The 25,256-nt window shown below is 47.7% G+C and overlaps 1 protein-coding gene across 4 annotated transcripts; it reads right to left on the bottom strand.

The window, feature by feature from the left end:
* Window positions 1-18,863: 18,863 nt before the first annotated feature.
* Window positions 18,864-25,235, bottom strand: LOC120657614. Of its 4 annotated transcripts, none has more exons than XM_039935982.1 (6): window positions 25,013-25,235; window positions 23,399-23,651; window positions 22,463-22,993; window positions 21,413-21,474; window positions 20,826-21,345; window positions 18,864-20,463 (listed from the first exon to the last, which is right to left on the bottom strand). In XM_039935982.1, exons 2-6 carry the CDS (start codon window positions 23,573-23,575, stop codon window positions 19,174-19,176), a joined length of 2,580 nt encoding a protein of 859 aa, XP_039791916.1. In that variant the 5' UTR covers window positions 23,576-23,651; window positions 25,013-25,235; the 3' UTR covers window positions 18,864-19,173. The 4 variants fall into 4 exon arrangements, with proteins under 4 accessions (XP_039791916.1, XP_039791913.1, XP_039791914.1 ...); XM_039935979.1 differs by having other exon boundaries at window positions 24,913-25,087; XM_039935980.1 differs by lacking the exon at window positions 25,013-25,235 and adding an exon at window positions 24,560-24,866.
* Window positions 25,236-25,256: the final 21 nt, after the last annotated feature.

Here is a 25,256-nt window from a genome sequence, read left to right as displayed (position 1 = left end):
TCCATGGGCTCGACCTCGTCCGCCGGAGGGTTCCCGCCGGAGGGTTCCCGCCGGAGGGCCCAGCGGACGAGGGGCCTGACTCCGTCGGGTCCTTGAACTCGACGGAGGGCTTGATGATGTCCCGAGCGAAGATATTCGGGGGGACGGTGGTCCGCCCCGACGTGATCTTGGCTAATTCGTCGGCGTCCTTGTTGTACTTGCGCGGGACATGATTGAGCTCTAGGCCGTCGAACTTGTCTTCGAGGCGGCGTACTGCGTTGCAGTATGCCTCCATCTTCGGGTCGTGACAGCTAGACTCCTTCATGACTTGGTCGACGACGAGTTGAGAGTCGCCGCGTGCGTCGAGGCGTTTGACGCCGAGCTCGATGGCGATGCGGAGGCCACTGAGGAGGGCCTCGTACTCCGCCATGTTGTTCGACGCGGGAAAATGTAGGCGTATCACGTATCGCATATGCTCTCCGAGGGGTGAGATGAAAAGAAGGCCGGCACCGGCGTCGGTTTTCATCACCGACCCGTCGAAGTACATAGTCCAGCATTCGCCCTGGATTTGTGATGGGGGTAGCTGAGTGTCCGTCCACTCAGCCACGAAGTCAGCCAAGATTTGGGACTTGATCGCCTTGCGAGGGGCGTAGGTGAGTGTTTCTCCCATCAGCTCCACAAACCATTTGGCGATTCTACCCTCGGCATCCCGGTTGCGGGCTATCTCTCCCAAGGGGAAAGACGAGACCACGGTGACGGGATGAGCCTCGAAGTAGTGGCGCAGCTTGCACCGAGCCAAAACCACTGCGTAGAGCAGCTTTTGAATCTGTTGATAGCGTGTCTTAGTTTCAGACAACACCTCGCTGATGTAGTACACCGGTCGTTGGACGGGCAGAGCATGACCCTCCTCTTGTCTTTCGACCACGATCACCGCGCTGACCACTTGGGTCGTCGCAGCTACGTACAGATAGAGGGGCTCGCCGTCCGTAGGTGGTGTGAGAATAGGAGCTCGAGTGAGCGATGCCTTCAGCCTTTCGAGGGCTTCTTGAGCTTCGGGGGTCCACGTGAAGCGCTCGGTTTTCCTCAAGAGTCGGTACAGGGGTAAGCCTTTCTCGCCGAGACGCGAGATAAAACGGCTAAGGGACGCTAGGCATCCCATGACCCTCTGTACCCCCTTTAAGTCTCGGATCGGTCCCATCCGAGTGATGGCCGAGACTTTGTCAGGGTTGGGTTCGATGCCCCGCTGGGAGACAATGAAGCCCAAGAGCATGCCTCGAGGCACCCCGAACACGCACTTCTCGGGGTTAAGTTTTACCCCTTTGGCTCGTAGGCAATCGAATGCGATCCTGAGATCAGTAACTAGGTCGTCCGCCTTCCTGGATTTCACAACGATGTCATCGACGTATGCCTCTACGCTGCGCCCGAGCTGGTCTCCGAAAACGTGGAGCATACACCGCTGGTATGTGGCTCCGGCGTTTCTGAGGCCAAAGGGCATCGTAACATAGCAGTACATGCCGAAGGGTGTGATAAAAGAAGTTGCGAGCTGGTCGGACTCTTTCATCTTGATTTGGTGATAACCGGAATAAGCATCAAGAAAGGATAAGAGTTCGCATCCCGCAGTAGTGTCTACAATCTGATCGATTCGTGGCAAAGGAAAGGGAACCTTCGGACATGTCTTATTTAAACTAGTGTAATCTACACACATCCTCCAGTTTCCACTCTTTTTCTTTACTAATACTGGATTAGCTAGCCTCCAGTTTCCTCTAGTTTCGGACATCACCGGCTTGGAGTTGGGTCGGACATCAAGAGAGTGCTCGGCGACCTCCCTCGGTATGCCAGGCATGTCCGAGGGGCTCCACGCAAAGATATCTGCATTGGCGCGGAGGAAATCGACGAGCACCACTTCCTATTTGTCATCGAGGGTGGCGCTGATCTGCAACACCTTGTCGTCGGAGTGGCTCGGATCGAGGGGAACCTTCTTGATACCCTCGGCGGGTTCGAAGCTCCCGGCGTGTCGGTGCGTGGAGTCCAAGGCCTCGCTCGCCATTTTGTCGAGGGTGGCTGCGAGGGCCTCATCCTCCGCTTGAGCTTCCGCGCGCTCAACGCACTCAACGTCGCACTCGTAGGCGTGCTCGAATGAAGAGCCGATGGTGATGACGCCCTTTGGACCCGGCATTTTGAGCTTGAGGTAGGTGTAGTTGGGGACGGCCATAAACTTGGCGTAGCAGAGACGACCAAGGATGGCATGATAGGAGCCTCGAAATCCCACCACCTCGAAAGTGAGTACCTCCTTGCGGAAGTTGGCTGCTGTGCCGAAGCACACAGGCAGATCAATCTGGCCGAGGGGTTGGACTCGCTTCCCCGGTGCGACGCCGTGGAATGGCGACTTGCTGGGGCGAAGCTTGTCCAGTCCGATCCCCATGAGCTCCAAGGTGGGGGCGTACATGATGTTGAGGCTGCTGCCTCCGTCCATGAGCACCTTGGAGAAGCGGGTGTTGCCGATGATGGGGTCGACAACGAGCGGATACCGTCCCGGATGCGGGACGTAGTCGGGGTGGTCCTCGCGGCCAAAGGCGATGGTATCCTTCGACCTGTCGAGGTAGGATGGCGTGGCTTTGGTGACGGAAAAGACTTCGCGGCGCTCACGCTTGCGCTGCCGAGAAGTCATATTCGTCGTTGCTCCTCCAAAGATGAAGAAGGCGTTCTCCACTGGGGGGAACTCGCCATCTCCACCTTTGTCGCCCGCATCCTTCTTCTTGTCTTCGTCGCGATGCGCGACGCGGTTGTAATACTTCTTGAGCATTTCGCACTGCTCGAGGGTATGATTGACCGGGCCCTTATGGTAAGGGCACGGCTTCTTGAGCATGTCGTCGAATTGGCCACCACCACCTCGAGGGGGGCCTCGAGGCCCTTTACGGTCTGGGGCGGCAGCAAAGGCCTCCTCGGAGTCCTCTGCCCGCCCCGACTCACGCTGGTTCGGTGGGACCGGCTTCTTTCCCTTCCTCCCCCGCTTCAGTTTCTTGGCGGGGGCGTTGGGCTTGACGCTGCTGCCTTCCACGGGCGCATCGTCCTTGCGCTTGCTCGATTTGTCGTCGAAGATGGCACCAACAGCCTCCTCGCCGGCGGCGTAGTTGGTGGCAGTGTCGAACAATTCATTGGTGCTGATTGAAGAGGCGTAGGTGCGAGCGGCAGTGTTGCGCATCCCGAAGGGAAAGGGCGAGGGCAAAGTCGAGCCCTCCCTGGGAGGCACTAGCACCGCTGCAGGTGACGGTGCCGGCACAGATGATGCCGAGGCACGTGACGACGAAACGGTGGCCCCGTTCGCCTCGATGCTGAGTTGCGACATGCCAGCCTCGACCCACGTAGGGGAGTTGTGACGTGCCGCGCGACGCCGCTCCGCGAGTGCTTGTCGCAAGCGCTAACCCGAGCGCCTGTCGTGCCGGGCCGGCGAAGTCGGGGTGATGGGGTTGCGTCTGGGCGAGAGGAGCCGCATGAGGTAACCGTTGCCGGTCGCTCTGAACTCGAGACTCCCGAACCAGATCACAAATCCAGCTGGGAGCGGATCCGAGACACCCATAGGGTATGGGTTGGATCTGCTCACCATCCCTGGAGATCAAATGGGAAAAATAGAGAAAAATATCACGCAGCGTCCCCTACCTGGCATGCCAACTGTCGGTGTCCCGACCCGGGGGCCCGGATCCCAACTAGTAAATGATGTGTGTTTCCTCGTTCCAGATGATGATGCAAGAGGCAACACAGTAACACATGGTTTATCCTGGTTCCGGCCGCGGGGTCGTACGTCTAGCAAAGGGGGTGTGCGAGGGCACTGTATTATCTTGCACCCGGAGTGCTTGTAGTAGGGGGTACAAGCAAGGCGAGAGAGGGAGAGAAGCTCCCAAGTCTCAGCTAGGAGTGGAGTCGGTTGAGATGAGTGCTCAGTAGTCCCTGCACGTCCTCTTGAAGAGAGAAGCCGGAGAGACCAGGCAGTCCAAAGTCCAGAGAGAGCTAAGGGGAGCCCGCCTCCTCCTTTTATAGTCACAAGGAGGGGCGGCGTACATGAGTGGGGCATGGAAGTCGCCGTCCACCCCTTAATCGTGGGGTACAGTGGTCGGACACTGTAGGAAGTACACTGTTGGAAGGCGGCGTGCGTCGCTGTCGTCCTGGATTTCGTCCTTCGTTCCGCGAGGATTGCGCCGATCGTCCTGCAGTGTTCCGGCGGCAGTAATGGCGCGGGACGGCCCCGGACCCCCTGGTCGGAGTGCGGGCGTGCACACTAGAAGGTCCGGGGGACATGTGGAGGTCCCGGACCTCTGAGAGGAGGGGGAGGTCCGGGACTCTGACCGTGTGTGATGAGCGCTCCACCCGGAAGGACACGTGATATCGCCGGACCCTTTCCCCAGTGGGAGGCGAGTCCGGGTGGTCGGTGTCGGCAGAACAGAAACGAGAGCAGTGCCGGGCCCGTCTTGTCTCGCGTCGCATGTCCCACAGTGTCGCTACAGCCTTCGGGATGGCGGAGCGGTGACCGAAGTCAGCGGATGGGACCCCGGTCACATCCACTGTGGGAGTGGCAGCCTGACGCCGTCTGTCCTGGGCGTCGTGGCGGAGTGGCTGGCCTTTAATGCCTCCGTACGGCGAGTGGTTGGGCGGCGGGGCTGTTTGTCCCTTGTGCCGAGGGGTGGCCTCGAGCGATGCGGAGATGGCTTACCTGCTCGAGGGTAGATCCGCTACCCTCGAGCGAGGCGGAGATGGCTCACCTGCTCGAGGATAGATCCGCTACCCTCGAGCGAGGCGGAGATGGCTTACCCGCTCGAGGGTAGATCCGCTACCCTCGAGCGAGGCGGAGATTGTCCGGCGGGCCCGAGGCGGGCCCGAGAGGGACCCTCGAGCGAGGCGGAGATCGTCCCGCGAGTGTAGCAAGGCGAGAGAGGGATGTGGATGGGCCGCATGCTGGGCTTCATTGAGTCCTTTCCTTTCTTCCAGATTGGAAGGAGGCCGTGGGTCTTTGTGGGCCTAGTTGCCTTAACATGTGTTTGCGTTTTTTAGAATGATCTTGGTACACCGATTAGGGGAACCCTAATCGTGGTACCCGACACTTTTGAAGAAAAACTTGCTGATTTAGCAAAGGACATGAATGAGAGGGCCAAGGAGTGGTTGAAAGGTGAAATGGTGGACAAGGACAAATGGGCTCTTGCTTATGATGACGGGGGGTGGCGGTACGGTATCATGACCACAAACAATGCTGAGTCAGTGAACAATATATTCAAAGGTATTCGATCAAGACCTGTTGCTGGCATTGTAGAGTTCCCTTTCGAAAAGTTGAACGAGTACTTCGTCGATAGATGGGGGAAAGCTCGGAATTTGTTGGACAAGGGTCAATAGTGGCATGTGTTGTTATAGAAAAAAAGAGAGCCACCACGTTCGTCGAGAGGGTCTAGAAATTTATACATTAATCTAAAAAGGAGAAGGATTTACACCATTGAATTTTACGAAGAACTAATGATCTAAACTGACTCAAGAGGCCATATCATATACAATTGAAAATATCTAATTTCATAATTAAAGAATTAAAAAAATTAGAATATAATTATAGAGTCCATGCCGAATACAAAAATTCGTCAGACTTTCCCACCCAATCAAGACTACGCCGTATGGCACGTCTAATGGGGATCAAAACATGTTGATCCTGATAGATGGAAGTAAAATGATGGGGCATGATGATGGGTCAAAACAACATAATATATGGATGCAAAAGAATGACACAATTATTGATTGTTTTATATGCTTATTTGTATATGGGCTTCCAACAACGTCAGGGACCGTAAGAAATTCGGCACAACGGTAGTAGAGAAGTCTCCATACAGGTGGTGGTGGCAAAACAGTTGTACATATGCACATGTAACTTCGGAGTTGATTTGTACAAAATAGATATAATGTATATGCACGTAATTTGATAGGCAATGTGAAAATATGTATAATAAGACTTAGTGATGTATAGTGGTTGAAGAACAAACTCTAGGGGAACAAACAAAATAGCCTGCTACAACAAAGTATTTATAATAATAAAAAAACAAAACGTAGCAAAACTAGCCACGCTATTAGCATGGACCAACTCAAAGTTAAAGCTATAATTAATAATACCTAGAGTGTTGCATTATATTCCGTACTCAATGATGATATAGTTTGATTTCTCATTGTATCTCTTATCGAACTATTATTATTTAGTCCATATTATTTCATATATCAAACATTATATAGAACATAATTTGTAGAACCATGATAAACATGTCAAGTTAGAGATAATCCGATAGAGGTAAAGTGCTTAATATGCTGTTAAAAGTTTAAATCAATTATTTAACCATCTTAATGACTTCAAATGAAAAAACTCAAAACTACAAAGTTATTGATCTCGTTGAGAGCTACAATTTTTGTATAAAAATCATCTCCATCCGAGTTCGTATGAAAAAGATATGATTTTTCTAAAGTCAGACCTTGTCACGCCAGAGCGGGTGGCGAGACAAGGCTGTACTGTCACGCCGGTGGGAGTGGCGTGACAAGGTTGACACGTGGAATATGAGCTGGCAGACCCCTTCCGAGCGCTCCGAAGCGTGTCAACGTGGCACATCTTGTCACGCCAATGCATGTGGCGCGACAGCGTGTTTTTGTCACGCCACGCAGACCGGCGTGACCAAAAAGATTAGACCTGCAAATATATATCCGAGTGAGTTATTTTTAAAATAAAATTGAAAAATAGGTTAAAAATAAAAAGATATTCGGTGGATACACTCATACCAATGTTTTGACTTGGTGTCGGTGTAGGATTTGAAAAAGATACTTGTAACTTGGATTCACTGGCAAGAATTTTCCATGATTGTATCAAAGACTAGTAACTACTCCATCTGTTCCAAATTACAGGTTATTTGACTTTTTTTATTCTCAGTTTGGTCACCCGTTTTATTCAAAAATTTATACAAAATATTACATTTTTTATTGTGGCTTGCTTTATCAATACAAGTTCTTCAAGAATGAATTAAATTGACTATGTTTACACAAATTTTTTGAATAAGACGAGTGGTCAAACTTTAGGTTACAAAAGTCAAATGACCTATAATTTAGAATGGAGGGAGTAGCTAGGGAGACCACATTTAATCTAATTTGCTAGTGACTTCAGGTTCATATATGTCAAGTAAATTACATACATACATATATATATATATATATATATATATATATATATATATATATATATATATATATATATCTGTTAATTTATTGAGAGGGATGCCTAGTAACCGTATAATGTTATTAGCCTGCATATAATTGATATGCCAAAGGAATTATATATAGCTTAACCCCATCAAGAACATTGTATATGGCCTGATTAATCTTTATGGCTAAAAAATCTCAGTATTGATACAGTTACTCTACATAAGGAAAAAGAAAGGGGACTGGTCGGCTGGCTCTTCAATTGACTAAGGTTTTTTACTGGCGTATAATACCGCATATATATTGTCCCCATATTATATCGCGGGTTATTATTATCTGGATGCATGCATCTAGCTACTCACTATGCAGTTTTAGAAAATACACACACTACTAAAAAAAACATTAACAAAGGCCTTTTGAAAACTCCTATGAGACGGGCAAAAAAACCTCGCATTTGCTAATGCCCAGCATTAATCGAGGCGGTCATTTCTTATTAACTGAGGCGGTTAGCGAAACTGCCTCTCAAAATCGATTAACAGAGGAGGTCACCATTAAAATAGCCGCCTCTGTTAATAGATCTATTTTTTGAGGCGGTTCACTTATATGAGTCAGCTTCAGTTATAATAGACCGGCCCAATAAAAATCCATATGAGCCCTGAAAGAGAGCCAAACTCTAACTCTTTCTCTCTCCCTGTCCATGCTGCCGCTCGAGGCTCGCCGCTCAACTCCCCTGCCGCCGCTCGAGGCTCGCTGCTCGACTCCCCTGCCGCCGTGCGCTGCCCACCCTGCGGCGGAGCTCAAGGCCCGCCGCCGGCCGCCGCACGCGAATCTGGGCAGGAGGAGCGGATCCGGGCGGGGAGGAGCAGATCCGCGAGTAGCGGCTCGAGCGGCACATGATGGCGGCGGCGGCTGTGGCCGGCCGCGGGCGGCGGCGTAGATGGGCTCGGCGGTCCCATGATGGGCTCGATGGGCTCATCCCCCTTTTTTCCTTTTTTTTGATTTTTTGTTCGATTAACAGAGGCGGGCATGCAAAAGGGGCGCATGTTTCATACTGTAGCATGGAGCCGGCAAGTTGTTCGAGATCGAAAATGAACTGCGAAGAAGGTGAAACTGCCGGAGCCTGTTTTTCTGGCTCCGCCGGCTCCGGCTCCGCCTCGCTACAGAACTGCCACAGTACATGGAGTCGGAGCCGGCGAAGCCCTCCCAAAAGGCCTTATATATAACTATTCATGAAGATGTTAATTTTTATTGTAGTACTCCATGAGGCAAAAAATTACACTGAATGAGGCTAAATATATTGTCCTAAACGTCTACTTTTAATGACACTGGAGTATAACGTAAGGTCCTGTTTGGATCCAAGTGCTAATAGGTGAAAGTGCTAAACTTTAACACTAGTCCATCCAAACAGATGTGCTAATGGGGTGAGCTAAACTTTAATCAAGATTCAAAAACTTCAGCAAATGGAATCTGGCATGAGATGGCTTCTCTTGGTAGCCTCACTTTCTCTAGGTGAAAACCAAGATCCAGCTATGTCAGATCGAGAAATGTTGGTATGTTGATGTGAAGTCCTCGTTGGAGGCATTGTCTCAAGATGGGCATCTTGAACTTGTGCATGGTGTTTGCTGTGGTTGCTGCTACATTTTGGAGCTTGTGCTTAGTGTGGTTGTGTAATTCGCGGTCAAGTTGTATGTTCGTCCTTGTGCTAGAATGTGGTGTTGTTATCTGTGGTTATGGCACACAATTTGCTCTTGTGCTAGGGTATGTTGTATAAGACCTAATTTAGCTAGGCAGGTTATCAGGGTTTTAACTTGGCTTTCCTAAAATTAACCGAGCATTGTATGGTTTTTTCTTATTTTTTTCCAAAAAAAAATGAGACCTTGATCCGTGGTTTGCCACAATATTTGAATACAATTTAGGTGGGCCGGGATGCTCCCCCTTCTCCTCCGGTGATGTTTAAAAAAAATTCAAATATATGAGTGCTAATTAATAGATGCAAGAATTTAAAACTCAACTTTAGGCCATCCATGCCAAGTAAACCGCGCCAATAATTTATCAATGTCGTCGTGTGCGCCTACTAGTGGTTGAAGGCTCACTAGCATCATCCGCAAGTTGTTGCTCCCCGATCCCTGTTACGGTCCAGTTGATCGAAAAGCATCTGAATCATCTCCATCTTTTACTCCACAAAAGCAGAGCATATACGTTTCCCGATATAGAAAGGAACGCACAAATATAATACTACATTCGTCCCAAAATATAAGTATTTGTTGACTTTTACTAATCATATTTGACCATTCGTCTTATTCAAAAAAAAATGTGAAAATATTAATATTTTCACAAATTTTTTGAATAAGACGAATGGTCAAACATGATCAGCAGACGTCAACAAATATTTATATTTTAAAAAGAATGTAGTAGTATATATCGCACCAATTGACATTAGTCGGCAAGCTGATCGAGCACACTGCACGCACGGAGAGATAGATAGATAGTAGATAGATGGATGGATCGAGCTATCGATGAGCCAGCTGCTCCTCGAGAGTGAGCGAGTTCGATCACTAACTCGTACCTACGCATGCAGCTGTTAGATGGGGCGGCGAGAAAACGACGAATAACAACGAAATCAAACCACCGGAAACACGAGGATTAACGTGGAAAATCCCTCCAATGCGAAGGGTAAACCACGAGCACCAGCCAGCAAATCTTCACTATATCGAGGTGAGTGTTTACAACGCCAACGGCGGCTTATAAGAGGAATAACTCAGCAGAAGCAAACCCTAAACGCTCCGGCTCAGCCTTCGGCTTTACCGGGCCTCCGCTCCGCTCCGTCGGAAGTCAGCCGTTTTTTATGTAATGAATTTGGATCACAATATAACAGCAGCTAGGTAGCTAGCTAGGGTGGATTTTATTGGAGAAGACCTTCAGTTGGATCGCGTTTGTTCAACCGCGTACCCTCCCGATCGATCCATGTTAAGGCCTTAAGGGAAGGCAAATTATTGGTGCGCGCGCGCGTTCCCAGTGTTAGCTAGGCTTCCTTATTATTAGCTCTTGATGATTATCTATCTGTGCTTCTGCATATATTGAACGCCTCGTTCCCTACCTATACTATTAGCTAGCTAGCCGTGATCGATATCGCCCAATCAGATCCCTCCCACATGAAGCTTGTGCCCTCATGGTACGCGCGCCTACCCTTTAACAAATGCACCCGCTCGTAGCGGCCTTTCGTAGTCTTGCCTGGACACACTCACGGCCATGCAAATTGCAAAAGTATGTGTGAGATTCATGCATGCAGTAAGCAATGACTTTGCTTGACATCGAGGGTGGGGCATGATCAAATTAGCATGCAGGCGTACATGATCCAACTGATTAAAGAACGGGTAAGCTCATGATGGTGCAGCTCACTCCAATTTCCAGAGGATGTCTACGTGGACGTGGAGACGCTGAATAAGGCCAGTCTCACTGTAGAGTATCATCTTACAGTTACCAAGACTATAAACTAGATAACTGAGTTGTAAGAGTGTCTTGGTGATAACAAATCTCTCATATCTCATGACACCCTTTCTTCTCTTTTTTATCATATTAGCAAATTTAATGTTCATCACATTCCTATAATTTCAGCTCGAGGAGTTGCAAATATGTAGAAACTAAAATAGAGATATTCTTAAAAAAAATACAACTCGTAAAGATGGCAAATAGTTAAATATCCCGATTCTCCATTTTTGCTTGTCAAGCAAGATGAGGAGACGCTCCCCGGTATTGTCCTTGTGCTGAGTGGGTCCACCATGCAGACGGCAGATCGAATGCTACCGCCTTTCTTAAGGCTGCCCGCACTGGGTACGCCACCCTCCCCGCTATCCCGTCCTGCAGGATGGATTTGGGGGAAAATAGTCTGCAGCGGGTGCGGTAAACAAGATCGCTAAAGAAGCGGGCGACTTCGCGAACGCTATTCGGAGCGGAGGTAGAGGAGGTCCGCCATAGCTGATCTGGCATGGGGCCCGCGCGCGCAGGCCCAACCGCTGAGCCGCCGCGGCTCTGGAGTCTGGAGCCGCCCTTGCTCCTCCGCCGCACCAGCCTCCGCCCGGCCGGCCTCGCCACGGAGTTCGCCCCACAGCGCCGGCCAGCCCCGCCCCGGAGGCCGCCGCGCCCCGTGCGAGCCTCTGCAGCCGCGCAAATGCGGGCCTCCACCGCCGCGCCTTGCCCAGCCACCGGTCCCTGGCCGCGGCGGCGACAAGGCCGGGGCCGGGGTGGGCGCTTGGAGCCTGCGTGCGAGCTCCGCGGACCGCCGCTCCCGCTCCACCGCCTTCCTCCACATGTACAGGTACGAGCCATCGCCGGCAGAGGCGGCGGCCGCGCGGACGCGGGCACTGCGGCGACGGCCGAGGAGCAAGGAGGGGCGCGGGGCGGTGGCTGGGGACACGGATGCGGCGTGGGATGCCGCCATTGCCTACTCTCGCCCATGGCTGGTGGTGGCGGCGAGCTCCAGGGGAGGAAGCAGGGGAGCCGCCGTCCGTCCCGGCCACACGCCCGCGCCGGACCCTCGCCGCCGCCCGCCCCGGCCGCACGCCCGCGCCGGACCCCAGCACGCCGTCCGTCCCGGCCACACGCCCGCGCCGGACCCTCGCCGCCGCCCGCCCCGGCCGCACGCCAGCGCCGGACCCCAGCACGCCGCCCGCCCCGGCCGCATGCCGCGCGCCGGACCTCCGCACACTGCGCGCCCCGGGTTGTACGCGCCGCGCCGGGTCGAGCTCCTCTGCCCGGCGAAGGTGAGGCCGCCGTCGTCCGTGCGGGGAAGGAGGGGCCGGGCCGCCGTCCGGCCGGCGGAGGGAGGAGGGACGAGGAGCTCGAGGGCGTTGCCGCGAGGCCTGGTCCTCGTGCGCGCCGCCGCGCGCATCCGCCTCCTGTCACGAATGACAAAGAGCTGCTTATTCAGTTCGTCAGACAACATAAGTCGGCGATGAGGGCAACGCTTCATCGACTCCTTCTCTGACCTTGGATTGGCATCCAACGGTTGTTTTGCTAATACGTGATAAATAATATTACTTCTTGTATAATTAATTACGACCATGCCATCTTGCTATTTAGGCTGGTCAGAATTTGTAAGCGGTAGCGCATTTGGTATTCTCCTGAACCCTAGAGTAGTTAGCTTTAGCTGTAGTTCGTCGCTACTCGGCGGCGCTGTATCAGACCTGCCCATTTTGCAAGTAAGCTAGCTATCTCAGAACCCAATCCCGTTGATTGCTTGTTGTGCTCGTGGTTCTTGTCCTATTTCGTTTTCTGGATTTGCTCGATTCCTCACAAGGGTATCCAGAGCTCGGCGTCCTCGGCCGATCCACTCGATTTCCACAGCCAGTCTTCCGGATTCAGTCCGATCGGCGCGGTGGTTGGAGGTTGCAGCTCACCTGCCTAAAATCCCTCCCACCCACCCGGATCCGTGAAGAACAACCCCCAATTTTCCCCAAAATTAGCAGTCAGTTCGTCAACAACAAGGGTTGCGGGACATTGTTTCCGTGTAAAATTCTGTAGTTGTTGTTGGATCGTGACTGGGTGGCGAAGGTGCAAGATGCTCTCTAGCTCGGGTTGCAAGACAAGTTCCTGTGTAAAATTCCAAGGCTAGATCCGTGTCTTGGGCGGCGGTAGAATTGCTTGTGAGCCTGATTGGGGAGAGCTTTGGCTTGAACCGAGCTTACAAGTGGCGTAAGGATGGTGAATCTCACGGATCCAGTCGAGTCCAATTAGTTTGCTACGACAGCTGAAGTGGATGGCATCCGAAGGACATTGGATGAATTCATGAAAAGCCAGGAGGAGACGAACAACACAGTCAAAGCCTCGCTGGATCAGTTATTGAAGCACTTCTCCAACACTCCTGTGCAGGGAGTTCCAACACCAGAGGATAAAGGGTCAACTGTTAAGGGTAAGGGACAATTTGCTCAGAATCAGTACTTTCAGTCAACCCACCCACACACTAGTAACATGAACAGACATCAGATTATGCCAACAAAACATTTTCAGTATCAGTATCCTACTAGAAATCAGTTTAGGGCCACACAATTTGATGAGATGAGTTACATGGGGAGAAATCAGTATAATACTCACCACAACTGGTCCACTCAAGGCCAATACATGGACACTGAAGAATATGCAGAAGAGGAATATGATTATGAACAGGATTGGATTGACCACCCCTGGAATGTCCATGAGATGGAGGTACCTTTTACAAGGCCTCCAATGGATCAGGGAGCTGCTGTTGGAAAAACTCATCAACCGAAACAGCAAGAGGGCCCTTCACACAATCAGGATGGTATACATGACAAACAAACCAACAGAGATTTCCATAGACCGCCACCGCCGCCGCTGCCGCAGCCGCAACAGCAACAGCAGCAGCCGCCACAACCACAGCAACAACAATCTCATCAATTTGGTTCTCAAATTCAGCATCAACATAGAGCTGTGGCCAGAGGACCCAAACTGCACTTTCCTGAATTCACTGGTGAAGATTGTGATGGGTGGATTAGGAAAGCTGAGAAATACTTTGAGCTGGTGGGTATACCAAATGAGGATAGAGTGAGAATTGCAGTGTTGTATGTCAGTGGAAAAGCTGAATATTGGTGGAGAGGGACAGGTTGCAATGCTAACTCACTACCTTGGCATCATTTCTGCAGAATGGTGGGCGACAGGTTTAACCAAGTCTATGAATATGAAATTATTGGACAATTTCATAATCTGAAGCAAGTGGGATCTGTTGTGGACTATGTAGACAGATTTGAGGAAATGGTCAGCATGGTAAGAAGAAATAACCCTGCTTTACCTGACACCTACTATATTAGTAGCTTCATATCTGGCCTTAAAGATTATATCCAGTATCATCTGCAGTGCTACAGACCAACTGCCCTTTCTCAAGCATATTGGTATGCAAAAAGGCTGGAGCAGGCCCAACCAACTTTCAAGAAATTCAGTAATTTCCCTGGACCAGTCAAAGTACAGAAAAATTGGTCAAAAGAGAAGGAAAAAGAAGCTTCAAACCCCACAATAGCTGACCTGAGGGCAGCTGGTAAATGCTTCAAGTGTAGGGAACCTTGGGTCCCTGGACATACAAAGGTGTGCAAAGGCAAACAACTCTATTCAGTGATACTGGTGCAAAATGAAGAAGGCAAAGAAGAAGTGGCTGTGATAGAGGATGCTGATCAGGAAGAGGATGCTGAATTTCAGGATGCTGAAAACATTCCCACCATCCAAATATCTATGCATGCCTTGTCTGGTAGCTGCTCCCCAGCAAACTCATTTACCTTGAAGTTGCAGATTGGGAACAAAACTGCCATTGCACTGGTAGACAGTGGTAGTGATGCTTCTTTTATTAATGCAAAGTTTGCAGTAAAAGCCAAATGCAACATTCAGTCAGTTTCTGAAGTAAAAGTAGCTGCAGCTACTGGTGCTGAAATGCCATCTGAAACTGCCTGCCTGAAATGTCCTTATTCTATTCAAGGCCACCAATTTTCTTCTGACTTCAGACTATTGGAAGTACAGGGCTATGATGTGGTTCTAGGAGCTGATTGGATCTATGAACACAGTCCAGTGGGTCTAGACTTGAAAAGAAGAGAATTTTCCATCACTAAGAATGGCAATTCATTGGTTACATTTACAGATGATATAGCTCATAGCAGCTCACAGGTGATAGGTGCTAAAAAGTTCTGCCAACTGATTAGGAAGAGGGCAGTTGGAGCTGTCATTGTTCTTAACACCATCACAACTGAACAGCAAGCGATTACTGGACCAACACACCCAGAAATAGAAGCTCTCCTCACGGAGTACAATGACATCTTTCAAGAACCATCCGAGTTACCTCCCAAAAGATCAATTGACCATGCTATACCACTGATAGACTCAACTAAGTCTGTTAATCAGAGAGCTTATAGGCTTCCTCATCATCAGAAAAATGCTATGGAGGACATGATCAAACATCTGCTACAAGCTCAATTGATCAGACCAAGTGTAAGCCCTTATTCTTCACCAGTTATCTTAGTCAAGAAAAAAGATGGAACATGAAGAATGTGTGTTGATTACCGACTGCTTAACTCAAATACAGTCAAGAACAAATACCCCATTCCAATTATTGAGGACCTGCTTGATGAGTTATTTGGAGCACAAGTATTTTCAAAAATAGATCTAAGGTCTGGGTATTACCAAATAAGGATGACTGAAGAGGATATTTACAAAACTGCTTTCACTACACACATGGGCCATTTTGAGTATGTAGTTATGCCTTTTGGCTTAACTAATGCCCCAGCCACCTTTCAGACACTAATGAACACAATGCTAGCAGAATTCTTGAGAAAATTTGCATTGGTTTTCTTTGATGACATCCTAATCTATAGTTCTTCCATCAAGGACCATGTAGTTCATCTAAGAACTGTATTGGAAATTCTACGACAAAACAAGCTGTTTGCAAAGCTCAGTAAGTGCACCTTTGCTCAGTCTGAAATTGAGTATTTGGGCCATATCATCAGCAAAGATGGGGTGGCAACTGAACCTTCCAAATTGGCCATAATCAAGCAATGGCCAGCTCCAGCAACAGTTTCTGACTTGAGAGCTTTCTTGGGGTTAACGGGTTATTACAGAAGGTTTATAAAGAATTATGGCATCATTTGCAGACCTCTGTTCAATGCTTTAAGAAAAGATTCCTTTCAATGGGCAGAACCTCAAGAGGAGGCCTTCCAGCAACTTAAGAATATTATGACAAATTCACCTGTCCTAGCCTTACCTGACTTCACACAACCATTTGTATTAGAGGCTGATGCAAGTGGCAGCGGCATAGGAGCAGTTTTGATGCAACAGGGCAGACCCATATCATTTATGAGTAGAACATTGGGACCCAAAGCTTCAGCAGCATCAACCTATGAGAAAGAGGCCATGGCAATATTGGAAGCACTTAGAAAATGGAAACATTATTTTGCAAGCACTTCACTAATTATCAGGACAGACCAACAAAGCCTGAGATATATCCATGATCAGAAAATAGTAGAAGGCATCCAACACAAAGTGTTAGTCAAATTGCTGGGATACAACTACAAGATAGAATACAAAAAAGGCAAGGACAATAAAGCTGCGGATGCTCTATCAAGAGCCACTCATTCTTCTGATATTATGGCTATTTCTTGTATTATACCAAAATGGGTGGAAGAAGTCAATGCCACATACTTACAGGATCAATATTGTCTAGTTATGCTGGCTAAGTTGAATGTGGATCCACATGCGGTCCCTAATTTCTCCCTTGAGAATGGCATAATTAGAAAAAATGGCAAAATCTTGATTGGCTCTTCAGGAAATTTGAGAACCCAGTTGCTGGATAACTTCCATAAAACTGCATTAGGTGGTCATTCAGGGGGGAGAGCCACCTACCAATGTCTGAAATTAATCTTCTATTGGCCACAAATGCACAAGAATGTCAAAGATTATGTGAAAGCTTGTCCTACATGCCAGAAAAATAAATCAGAGAACATTCCTTATCCTTGATTACTACAGCAACTACCGGTCCCTGACATGGCCTGGACTCATATATCCATGGATTTCATTGAAGGCCTTCCAAAGTCCAATCAGAAAAATGTGATACTAGTCATAGTAGACAGGTTCACAAAATATGCCCACTTCCTTACACTGAGCCATCCTTACTCTGTCCAAGATGTCATTACATTATTTACTGACAATGTTCTAAAGTTACATGGTCCTCCTTCAGTAATTGTATCTGACAGGGATAGGATTTTCACAAGTCAATTATGGCAAGCAGTATTCAAGTCAATGCAAGTTGATCTCCATTTCAGTAGCTCTTACCACCCACAAACTGATGGGCAGACAGAGAGGGTAAACCAATGCCTTGAAAATTATTTGAGATGCATGTGTTTTTGTGCACCAAAGAGATGGTTTCATTGGCTCTCATTAGCAGAATGGTGGTACAACACTACTTATCACACCTCTTTGAATATGACTCCATTTCAAGCCTTGTATGGATTTCCTCCTCCAATGGTAGCAGAAACTGTTCTACCTGATTGCCCAAGTGACAATGCCAGAGAAATCCTTCAGAACAGGCAACTAGCAGCCCAGCTGATAAAGGACAATCTGTTGAAAGCTCAAGCTCGTATCAAACAACAAGCTGACAAACATAGGACTGAGAGAGTATTTACAGTTGGAGACATGGTTTATTTGAAAATACAACCATATAGACACACTTCTTTGAGCCTACACAACAGCATCAAACTGCACTCGAAATTCTATGGCCCATTCAGAGTCCCAGAGAAGATTGGCAACACTGCTTACAAACTCTTATTGCCTGATGGCTGCCAGCTACATCCGGTGTTTCACGTCAGTCAGCTTAAGCAACATATTGGACCCTCAGTCATTCCTTCTCCTAAGCTGCCATTGATAGATGACAAAGGCAATATCAAAGTGGCCCCAATGGCTATACTAGAACGCAGAATGATCCCAAGAAACAATGAACCGGTGATACAATGGCTAATTCAATGGACTAATCTTCCGAAAGAAGAAGCTACCTGGGAGGATGTTTCATTCATTCGCAAGGTATTTCCTTCATTCAATCCTTGAGGGCAAGGATCTCAAGGGAGGGGCATTGTCAGGAATGACAAAGAGCTGCTTATTCAGTTCGTCAGACAACATATCAAGTCGGCGCTGAGGGCAACGCTTCATCGACTCCTTCTCTGACCTTGGATTGGCATCCAACGGCTGTTTTGCTAATACGTGATAAATAATATTACTTCTTGTGTAATTAATTACGACCATGCCATCTTGCTATTTAGGCTGGTCAGAACTTGTAAGCGGTAGCGCATTTGGTATTCTCCTGAACCCTAGAGTAGTTAGCTTTAGCTGTAGTTCGTCGCTACTCCGGCGGAGCTGTATCAGACCTGCCCATTTTGCAAGTAATCTAGCTATCTCAGAACCCAATCCCGTTGATTGCTTGTTGTGCTCGTGGTTCTTGTCCTATTTCGTTTTCTGGATTTGCTCGATTCCTCACACCTCCGCCGATGCCCGCCGCGCACTCGTCGGCCGCGTGCCATGGCCGCCATGCTGCTCCGCCTCGCCGGCGGCATGCTGTTCCCGCGTGTTCTCGGGCCGCGTGCCATGGCCGCCATGCTACTCCCGCGCGCCATGGCCGCCGCGCCCGCCATCCCGCCGCTGCTGCTCCGCTTCGCCGGCGGCAGGAGGAGGGAGGAGGGCGCACCGGCGAAGGGAGGAGGAGGGCGGCACGGATCCGGCCGGCGGAGCTCGGCGGGGGCCGCCGCCGACGGGCCGAGAGCAGGGGAGGTCGGGAGGGGTGGGGAGTGGGGTGGAGAGAGAAAAGGGGGAGGGAGAGTGGATGGGAGAGAGTAAAATAGAGTATGACGCGTGGGTCCAATGATTGGTAGTTGATATAGAGTATGAGTTTAGAGTATGAATGGGTGCAGCAGAACTAAATATAGAGTAGAGAATATTGATGAATAGAATGGAATAGTTTTTTAGAGAATAAATTTAGAGTATAACGAATATGGACAGGCAAAGGACATGTGTAAGGTGTGGTGTCGCAGGCTGCAAATTCGTTTCTCCTTTCTCAGTTGCACAACTACATTTCCCTTCTTTTTTATTTTTCATCAAACCATGCCTACCCTACCGTATTGCTAATCTCGACAGCCAACCGTCGCGGCAATCAGAAAAATAACATTAAATTAAGGTAATAATATCTCTTCTTGCTTACACGATCGAGATATTACAGGACGTAGAATCAATAGAACCTCTCCTCTCCTCTCCTCTCTATGGATGGAGAAAGCTAACACCTAGTACTGTAGTAAGATATACTCCACAGCTGCTACTTTACAAGATGCAATCAGATTATTCACTGGCATGACATTGCAGATTTCAACAATACTGTTCACCAGCTTCATCATCAAAATACTTGACGCAATTTCAACATGACGACGAACAGGTATAGAAACAGCCCATGTTAAGCATGGGCCCTCAGCTGTCTGACACCGTCTCTTCCGATGAAGCGCCGGTGTCGCTCGGGGTGGCACCGTTGGCTCCTGCGATGGCTGCAGCTGCAGTCCCCCGGGTCTGATCCATGGCGTCGCCGGCCTGGAACAGCCTCTTGCTGAACGAACGCCAATCCGCGTTCCTCCGCATCGCGAGCTTCAGCGAAGCATCAGGGAGGACATGGGGCTTCAGGTCGTCCGAAAAGAGATTACCTCTCAGGCTATCCCTCGGTGCCTCTGCAGCAGAATGCCCTGGTGCTGGTGCCAAGCTCGGCCACATCTCTCGATCGATTCGACTAGAGCTGGTCTCCGCTTCCTTGATCAGCCACTGCGGAAGGCTGTTGATCGGTTGCTGGTTCACGGGAAGGAACTGAGGCGCCCTCTCTGATGGTTGTTGGAACCAAGCTGACTTGCTATCGTAGTATGACTTTTGGAGCTTGGATGCCCTCCTGCGCCTGCCGCCACTTCTTCCATACGACGAAGAAGCCCCAGGGAAGCCTCCCAGGGACAGATTTCTTGGGCCACCGTCAATTCCATGAAGGTTTAGCATGCCCAAACTCAACAAATGATGCTGACCTCTTTCTGAAGCACGAGCATTGCGCAGGTAGACATCGCCCAAGGAAAGGTCCGTTTGGGCTCCAAGAAATGGAGACTTTGAGCAACCTGAGCACGAAGCTCTACTAAGATAATCTTCCGCTATATGAAGGGGTGCTGCAGGACCCAGACCAGATGTCAGAAGCTTCTTCTGCTCCTTGCCCCATTGCTTAGCAAGATCCTCAGGCATCCTTGAGTTTGAAAACCGTAGCCGTGTATCCCTCAACATAGCATTCCAATTATTGACGCCATACCTCCTAACTCCAATCCAAAGAAAATCCAACTCTTCTTCTGACCAAGGAGCTGAGTGCCTACTGTAGGAGTATGTGCCAAGCCTTTCTGTCAGCTTATGAGATATGCTGGAGGTGCCTCCAAGAAATAACTTACCACTCCTCAGGGTAGGCACTCTTTTGTCATGGAAACTATCCAGGCTTAGATCTAAGCTGAATTCAGGAGCCTTATCCATTATTCTGAACTTCAATTCAGAAGGCAAGCTCCTTGGTCCCTTCAAACTCCCAGCGTTCCATGGTGGAGTCAGGTCAAATAAATTTGAGTATGAGGTATGCATGGTTGAGCTTTCTTCATGCTGTTGCTGCTTGCCATGGATAGTGTCTTTCTCCTTTGTGAAAAACATCCTTTCAATAGGTTGGGACATCTGTTTTCGAGCACTACCATCTAGATCCTGTGAGCAGTGAGAAAATGTTTCAGAACATCTGTGTTAAGATTTTATTTTTACAGTTATAATACATTGTATTTGTATGACAAAAGAAAATGATTTCAAGCTTGTAGAGAACTTGGTGGTTATATGAAGGGCACAAAATTGAATGAAGCATGTGAAACCACCCCTCCACGCTCGCAAATAAAACTGAATAGAAAAGAAAAACTTAACCCCCTCTGTTAGAATGAAGGAAACGGCAATATATTATTTAGATAAAAAAATTACAGCACCAAGAAAACAATTCTCATTTAATGCATGGAGAATTTGGACATAAGCTGAACTGTCAAGTCAACACGTGATAAAACATCTAATTTTATTATCCTCACCTGATCTGTTAGCTTCTGAATTGAAGAGTCACCCAAATGGAGAGAACCCTCTTGTCGTAATTCAGCACAGTTCAGGTCAATCAACCCTCTTTTATTTTGATGAAGACCTTGATCAAGTGCCTCTGAATTTTCTATTTCTTTGCCTCTCTCATCACTATCATCATCCAAGACAATAAATGCTATATTTTTTGTTGAACCTTGAGATTCAGGAACATCTTCTGCGGCAGATTTATTGGTTGGTTTCAACCAACTGACATTTAAGTTTTCTCTTGGCAGCTGCTGCAGTGTAGTTTGCCCAATACCATGTCCCTCCCCTTGCATATCTATAATGTTTGGCGCTTCAATAGTAATTGGCAATGTTTTGCTCGAGTCCTCAACTGTTGCATCTTGCTCCCTGACCTCTTGTACACAAGTGAACTTTGACACTGGTGTACCATCACCTTCCAGGGTCATGTTTTGGTTTCCATGATCAGCACTCTGTGGAACCATAGGCTGAACTGAGGATTTTACAATTTGAGAACTGCAAAAGGAACGTCGTATTAATTTCTTGCCTGTGTATTAATAACAAACAGGTACCATCACCTTACCTTTCTTGTTCAGGCGTGTGTTCAGCTTGTGTAGATAGCCCAGTACTTCTCACTGAAGCTACCTGTAATTGAATTAGATGTGAGCTTTAATTTTCTGAATGCCCTAGGCAGATGATGTGGGGACAAGGAAATTATCAACAACCACATGGGTTATTGCGAAAGCAATACATAAAAAACAGAGTAAGTGCATGATGCATCTATAGTGACATAAAAATGGATTTAAAATAGAGAAAAAAAAGTGTAGTAAGAAAATTTGCCTTTAGCACAACAAACAAGGGATCATCTATTTCATTACTTTATGTTACCTTGTATAGAAAATTTGCCATGATACCAAAAGGCTATGCATACTGTTATGTTCAGGTTTTTATATACTCACAAAATCAATAATCTTTTAATGGCATCATTTTTTTCTCATTCTCTACACCTATAAAGATCTAGTTCTAACATTTAAACGCAGAAAGTAGAGGTGATAAATTATAAATTAAACATGACAGAATGCTAATATGGTTAATTTTTAAAGTCTTTTTAGCTACCATAATAGTTCCAGACAATGACACATCATTTCAACAGTACAAGGTACTGAAAGTAGCAGATACAGATACATCCAGTATAAAAGGTCCTCTCTGTTTCGTTGGTACTTTATGTAGCAAGATAAACAACAACTTTATGGTACTTCACGTAGCAAGTAAGATAAACAACAACTTCTACAAGTAAGCTATTGCTTAGTATTTTTACAGTTTTGTTTTTTTGTGTGTTTGAAAAACAATGCATTAGATCACTCATCTAGCATCTGACCCTCATAGCTTAGATTACAGTCTTCATACCTTGATACAGGTATAGTGATAAGTTCTTGAGCATATATTATGAAATCATGGCAGTGTTAAAAAAGTACTAGTTTCCTTTTCTTGGTTGCCAGCTCACAACTACACACACCGCCACCCACACACAGACAGCTAAAGGCATAAAGGCAGGAAATGTGAAGTTGAAGGGAAAAAAATGCCATTTTGCATCATTGTGCAGGTACAGGGTAAGATGAGGGTAAAAAAATACCTTATCCTCAGTATCCAAAGGGTCTCCAGCAGTATATTTGAGCAACGGTATACCATTAATTGACGAGCTTGGTTGGCTACATGTCAGTGTTGAACACTGTTTCTCGTTGTCTGGTGAACAAATTTCCTCTGTTGGTTCATCCAAATTAATTTTCTTTTTAGCTCTCCTGCGAAAGGTAAGCAGAGGGCTAAACCTATTCTTACATTGGCGAGATCCCATAGTACTTTCTGGCAAATTATGAGAATTTGTTTCCACAATGGCAGAGGTATTTGGATCTTTTGTCTGACCAACTGTTCCATCAGCATACATGAGACCACACACAGAACTTGAAACAGGAATTTGATTATTTGTGTCCTCGCTGCATTGCAATAATTCGCTCTGCGCCGCTGCAGTTATAATCATGGCAGAATAAATCTCAGGTAACTCTTTCTGTGGTGATGATACATGTAACTCATTTTGACCTCCATCTGGTTCACATTCTTCTTTAATGCTGTTTTGCATTGACAAACGCTGTTGCTTTACAGGAGTAAACTGCCAATCATTCCAGATGAGAAAAGGGTATCAGACAAGAAAGTATATGGAAGAAGAAACTTAAACACTCATCAGTGATGTCAAAGATGGAAACTAATTGCTACCAGTATTTCAGAACACATAACTATCAAGGATCCCTTTAGAACCTGATACACCAGTGATATACCAGGTTCAGTGGTAGAGTTTCATGGCACACACAGACAATTGATGAAAACATGTAACAATTAACATCTTTAGATGCAAATATCAATATGACATCACAAGTTCCATGCCCAAAAACAAGCCATAAATTATATTATGCCTTTTAAGGAATGTGGGAACAGCAATAACCTAGATATTCACATGTTATAGAGATGACATCAAATACCAACATCAACAGGAAGAGAAACAAGACAGGATTCTCACAAAATTATCTTCATTTGAAATGGTGTTCTCAGCATGCTCCTCAAATTTTGGGGGTAAATTGCTGGCAACTACATTACTGGAAGTAGCAGGGGATGAATCAAAAACTGTGTCATCAGCAGTATGGTCTTGTGAGGTAACACGCTTCCTCTTGTAGGTTATCATGATCTTGGAAGTCATCCTGAAATGCGCAAATGTGATGGAAACTGGAAAGTAAAGCCTGCCAACTGTATCAAATTTGTTCCACCTGTGTTCACTGCAAAGAGACAAGTGACAAGCTGTAACTGTAAGTAGAGTCCCAGCAATGGTAGTAAAGTTGTGCTGAAAAAGATTGTGAAACGTAGAGCGAAAAGTTATAAAGAAAGAGAGACTATTATATAGAATGAGACCACAATTCTTTTTCATGATTTACATCTCAACCATTCTCCCGCACAGATTAGTGTGGTTGCAATGTGAGCGTCATATGCTAAACCTTATCTGTTTTACACTCAGACAAGCCCTTATGGACCAACCAGTCAGCAATGCCAGCTTTACAGAAGATAGTGATGATAGGACTACTCTCCCAACTGGAAACACAAAACAACATTTTATTTCCCCTCTCCACGACAACTAGTTCTCTGCATCAGTAGGCTGGAGACCTACAGCACAGACTTCAAACTTCCATTTAAATACAGACTAACACCTCTGGAGAAAGATGATAATCCAATCCCACTTGTTCCAGAAGGGAGGCTCCTCCCCATTGGTGAAGTGAACCCACTACTCGTCATAGAGTAAGCACTGCTACATTTTTTGCTCAAAAAATGCATTACATGGACATGACTATTGATCATTCAGGAAATTACTGGAGTTCCTTGCCACCATCATCGCTGAATTGTAATGCACACACTAACCCAGAACTCAAGTGGGGCGTTGGGAGTTTAGTTGAATCCCCAAAACTCTTATAGGAAAAGAAATGCACTGGCACCTAAATTGGTTATCAGGAATTGGTACCACCATTCGTATGGATCGACCTTAAGCGCTGACACAGATGGAGCTAATCGAACCACGGATTGCCACAGCCAAAATAATAATAAAATCCTCAACTAACCGAATGGTGTGACGCAAAGAAAGGAACGCCTAACTCGTAGAACAAATCCGCGAAAGCAAGGTAGGGCGGCTACTCACGAACAGAATAAGAAATGAAGCAAGTCCGGATGGATCCCCCGGTCCACGGCAGTGCAGTAGCATTGGAAGGGGCATGAGGATGATTCGAGGAAGAAGGATAACGAGCGGAGGCTCCGGTGAAGCGAGCGCTGCCCTGCCACCGACTCGCCGAGGATTGGGGAGAAACCGGAGGAGGGAAGAATTGGGATGGAGAGGCGGGGAACAAGGCGGAAGCGAAAGCAAGGGTGGTGTCTGTCTCTTTCGTCTCTCCTTCCGAGAAGAAACGATTCTCACCAAACCCAACAACCGCTTGCCAAAAACGAAACGGCAATCATCGCGGCAGAGCAAACCGAGAAGAAATCTGGGACCCTTACCATTCTCCCGATCGCGCAGGCTCAGCGGCGGATTGGGGACGGGTGGAAGATTCGGGCGGCGAAGGAATGCGGGGATGGATGGAAAGGGACAAGGACGAACCTGCTGCTGGTATTTCGTATCGTATCCCCCCTTTTCAGGGGAAGAGAGAGAAAAGGAGGGAGGAGCAGTCAAGCAGCGTCGAGCGGACGGACGGGGGTGCCCCTGATCGCTTGCGCGTAAATGCGCGGGTGGGGCCTCCTACTGGGAGGGGTAACTTTGGAAGAATTGGGAGTGGTTTGGTTTGTTTCTGCTTCCCGGGGAATGTTTTGGTGGTTGTGTGCGTGGGTTGGCGCACGAATCCGAA

This window comes from Panicum virgatum, chromosome 1N (assembly GCF_016808335.1).
Source record: "Panicum virgatum strain AP13 chromosome 1N, P.virgatum_v5, whole genome shotgun sequence".
Lineage (NCBI taxonomy): Eukaryota > Viridiplantae > Streptophyta > Magnoliopsida > Poales > Poaceae > Panicum > Panicum virgatum.
Note: the sequence above shows the minus strand (reverse complement) of the source record. Positions and strands in the feature narration are given on the sequence as shown.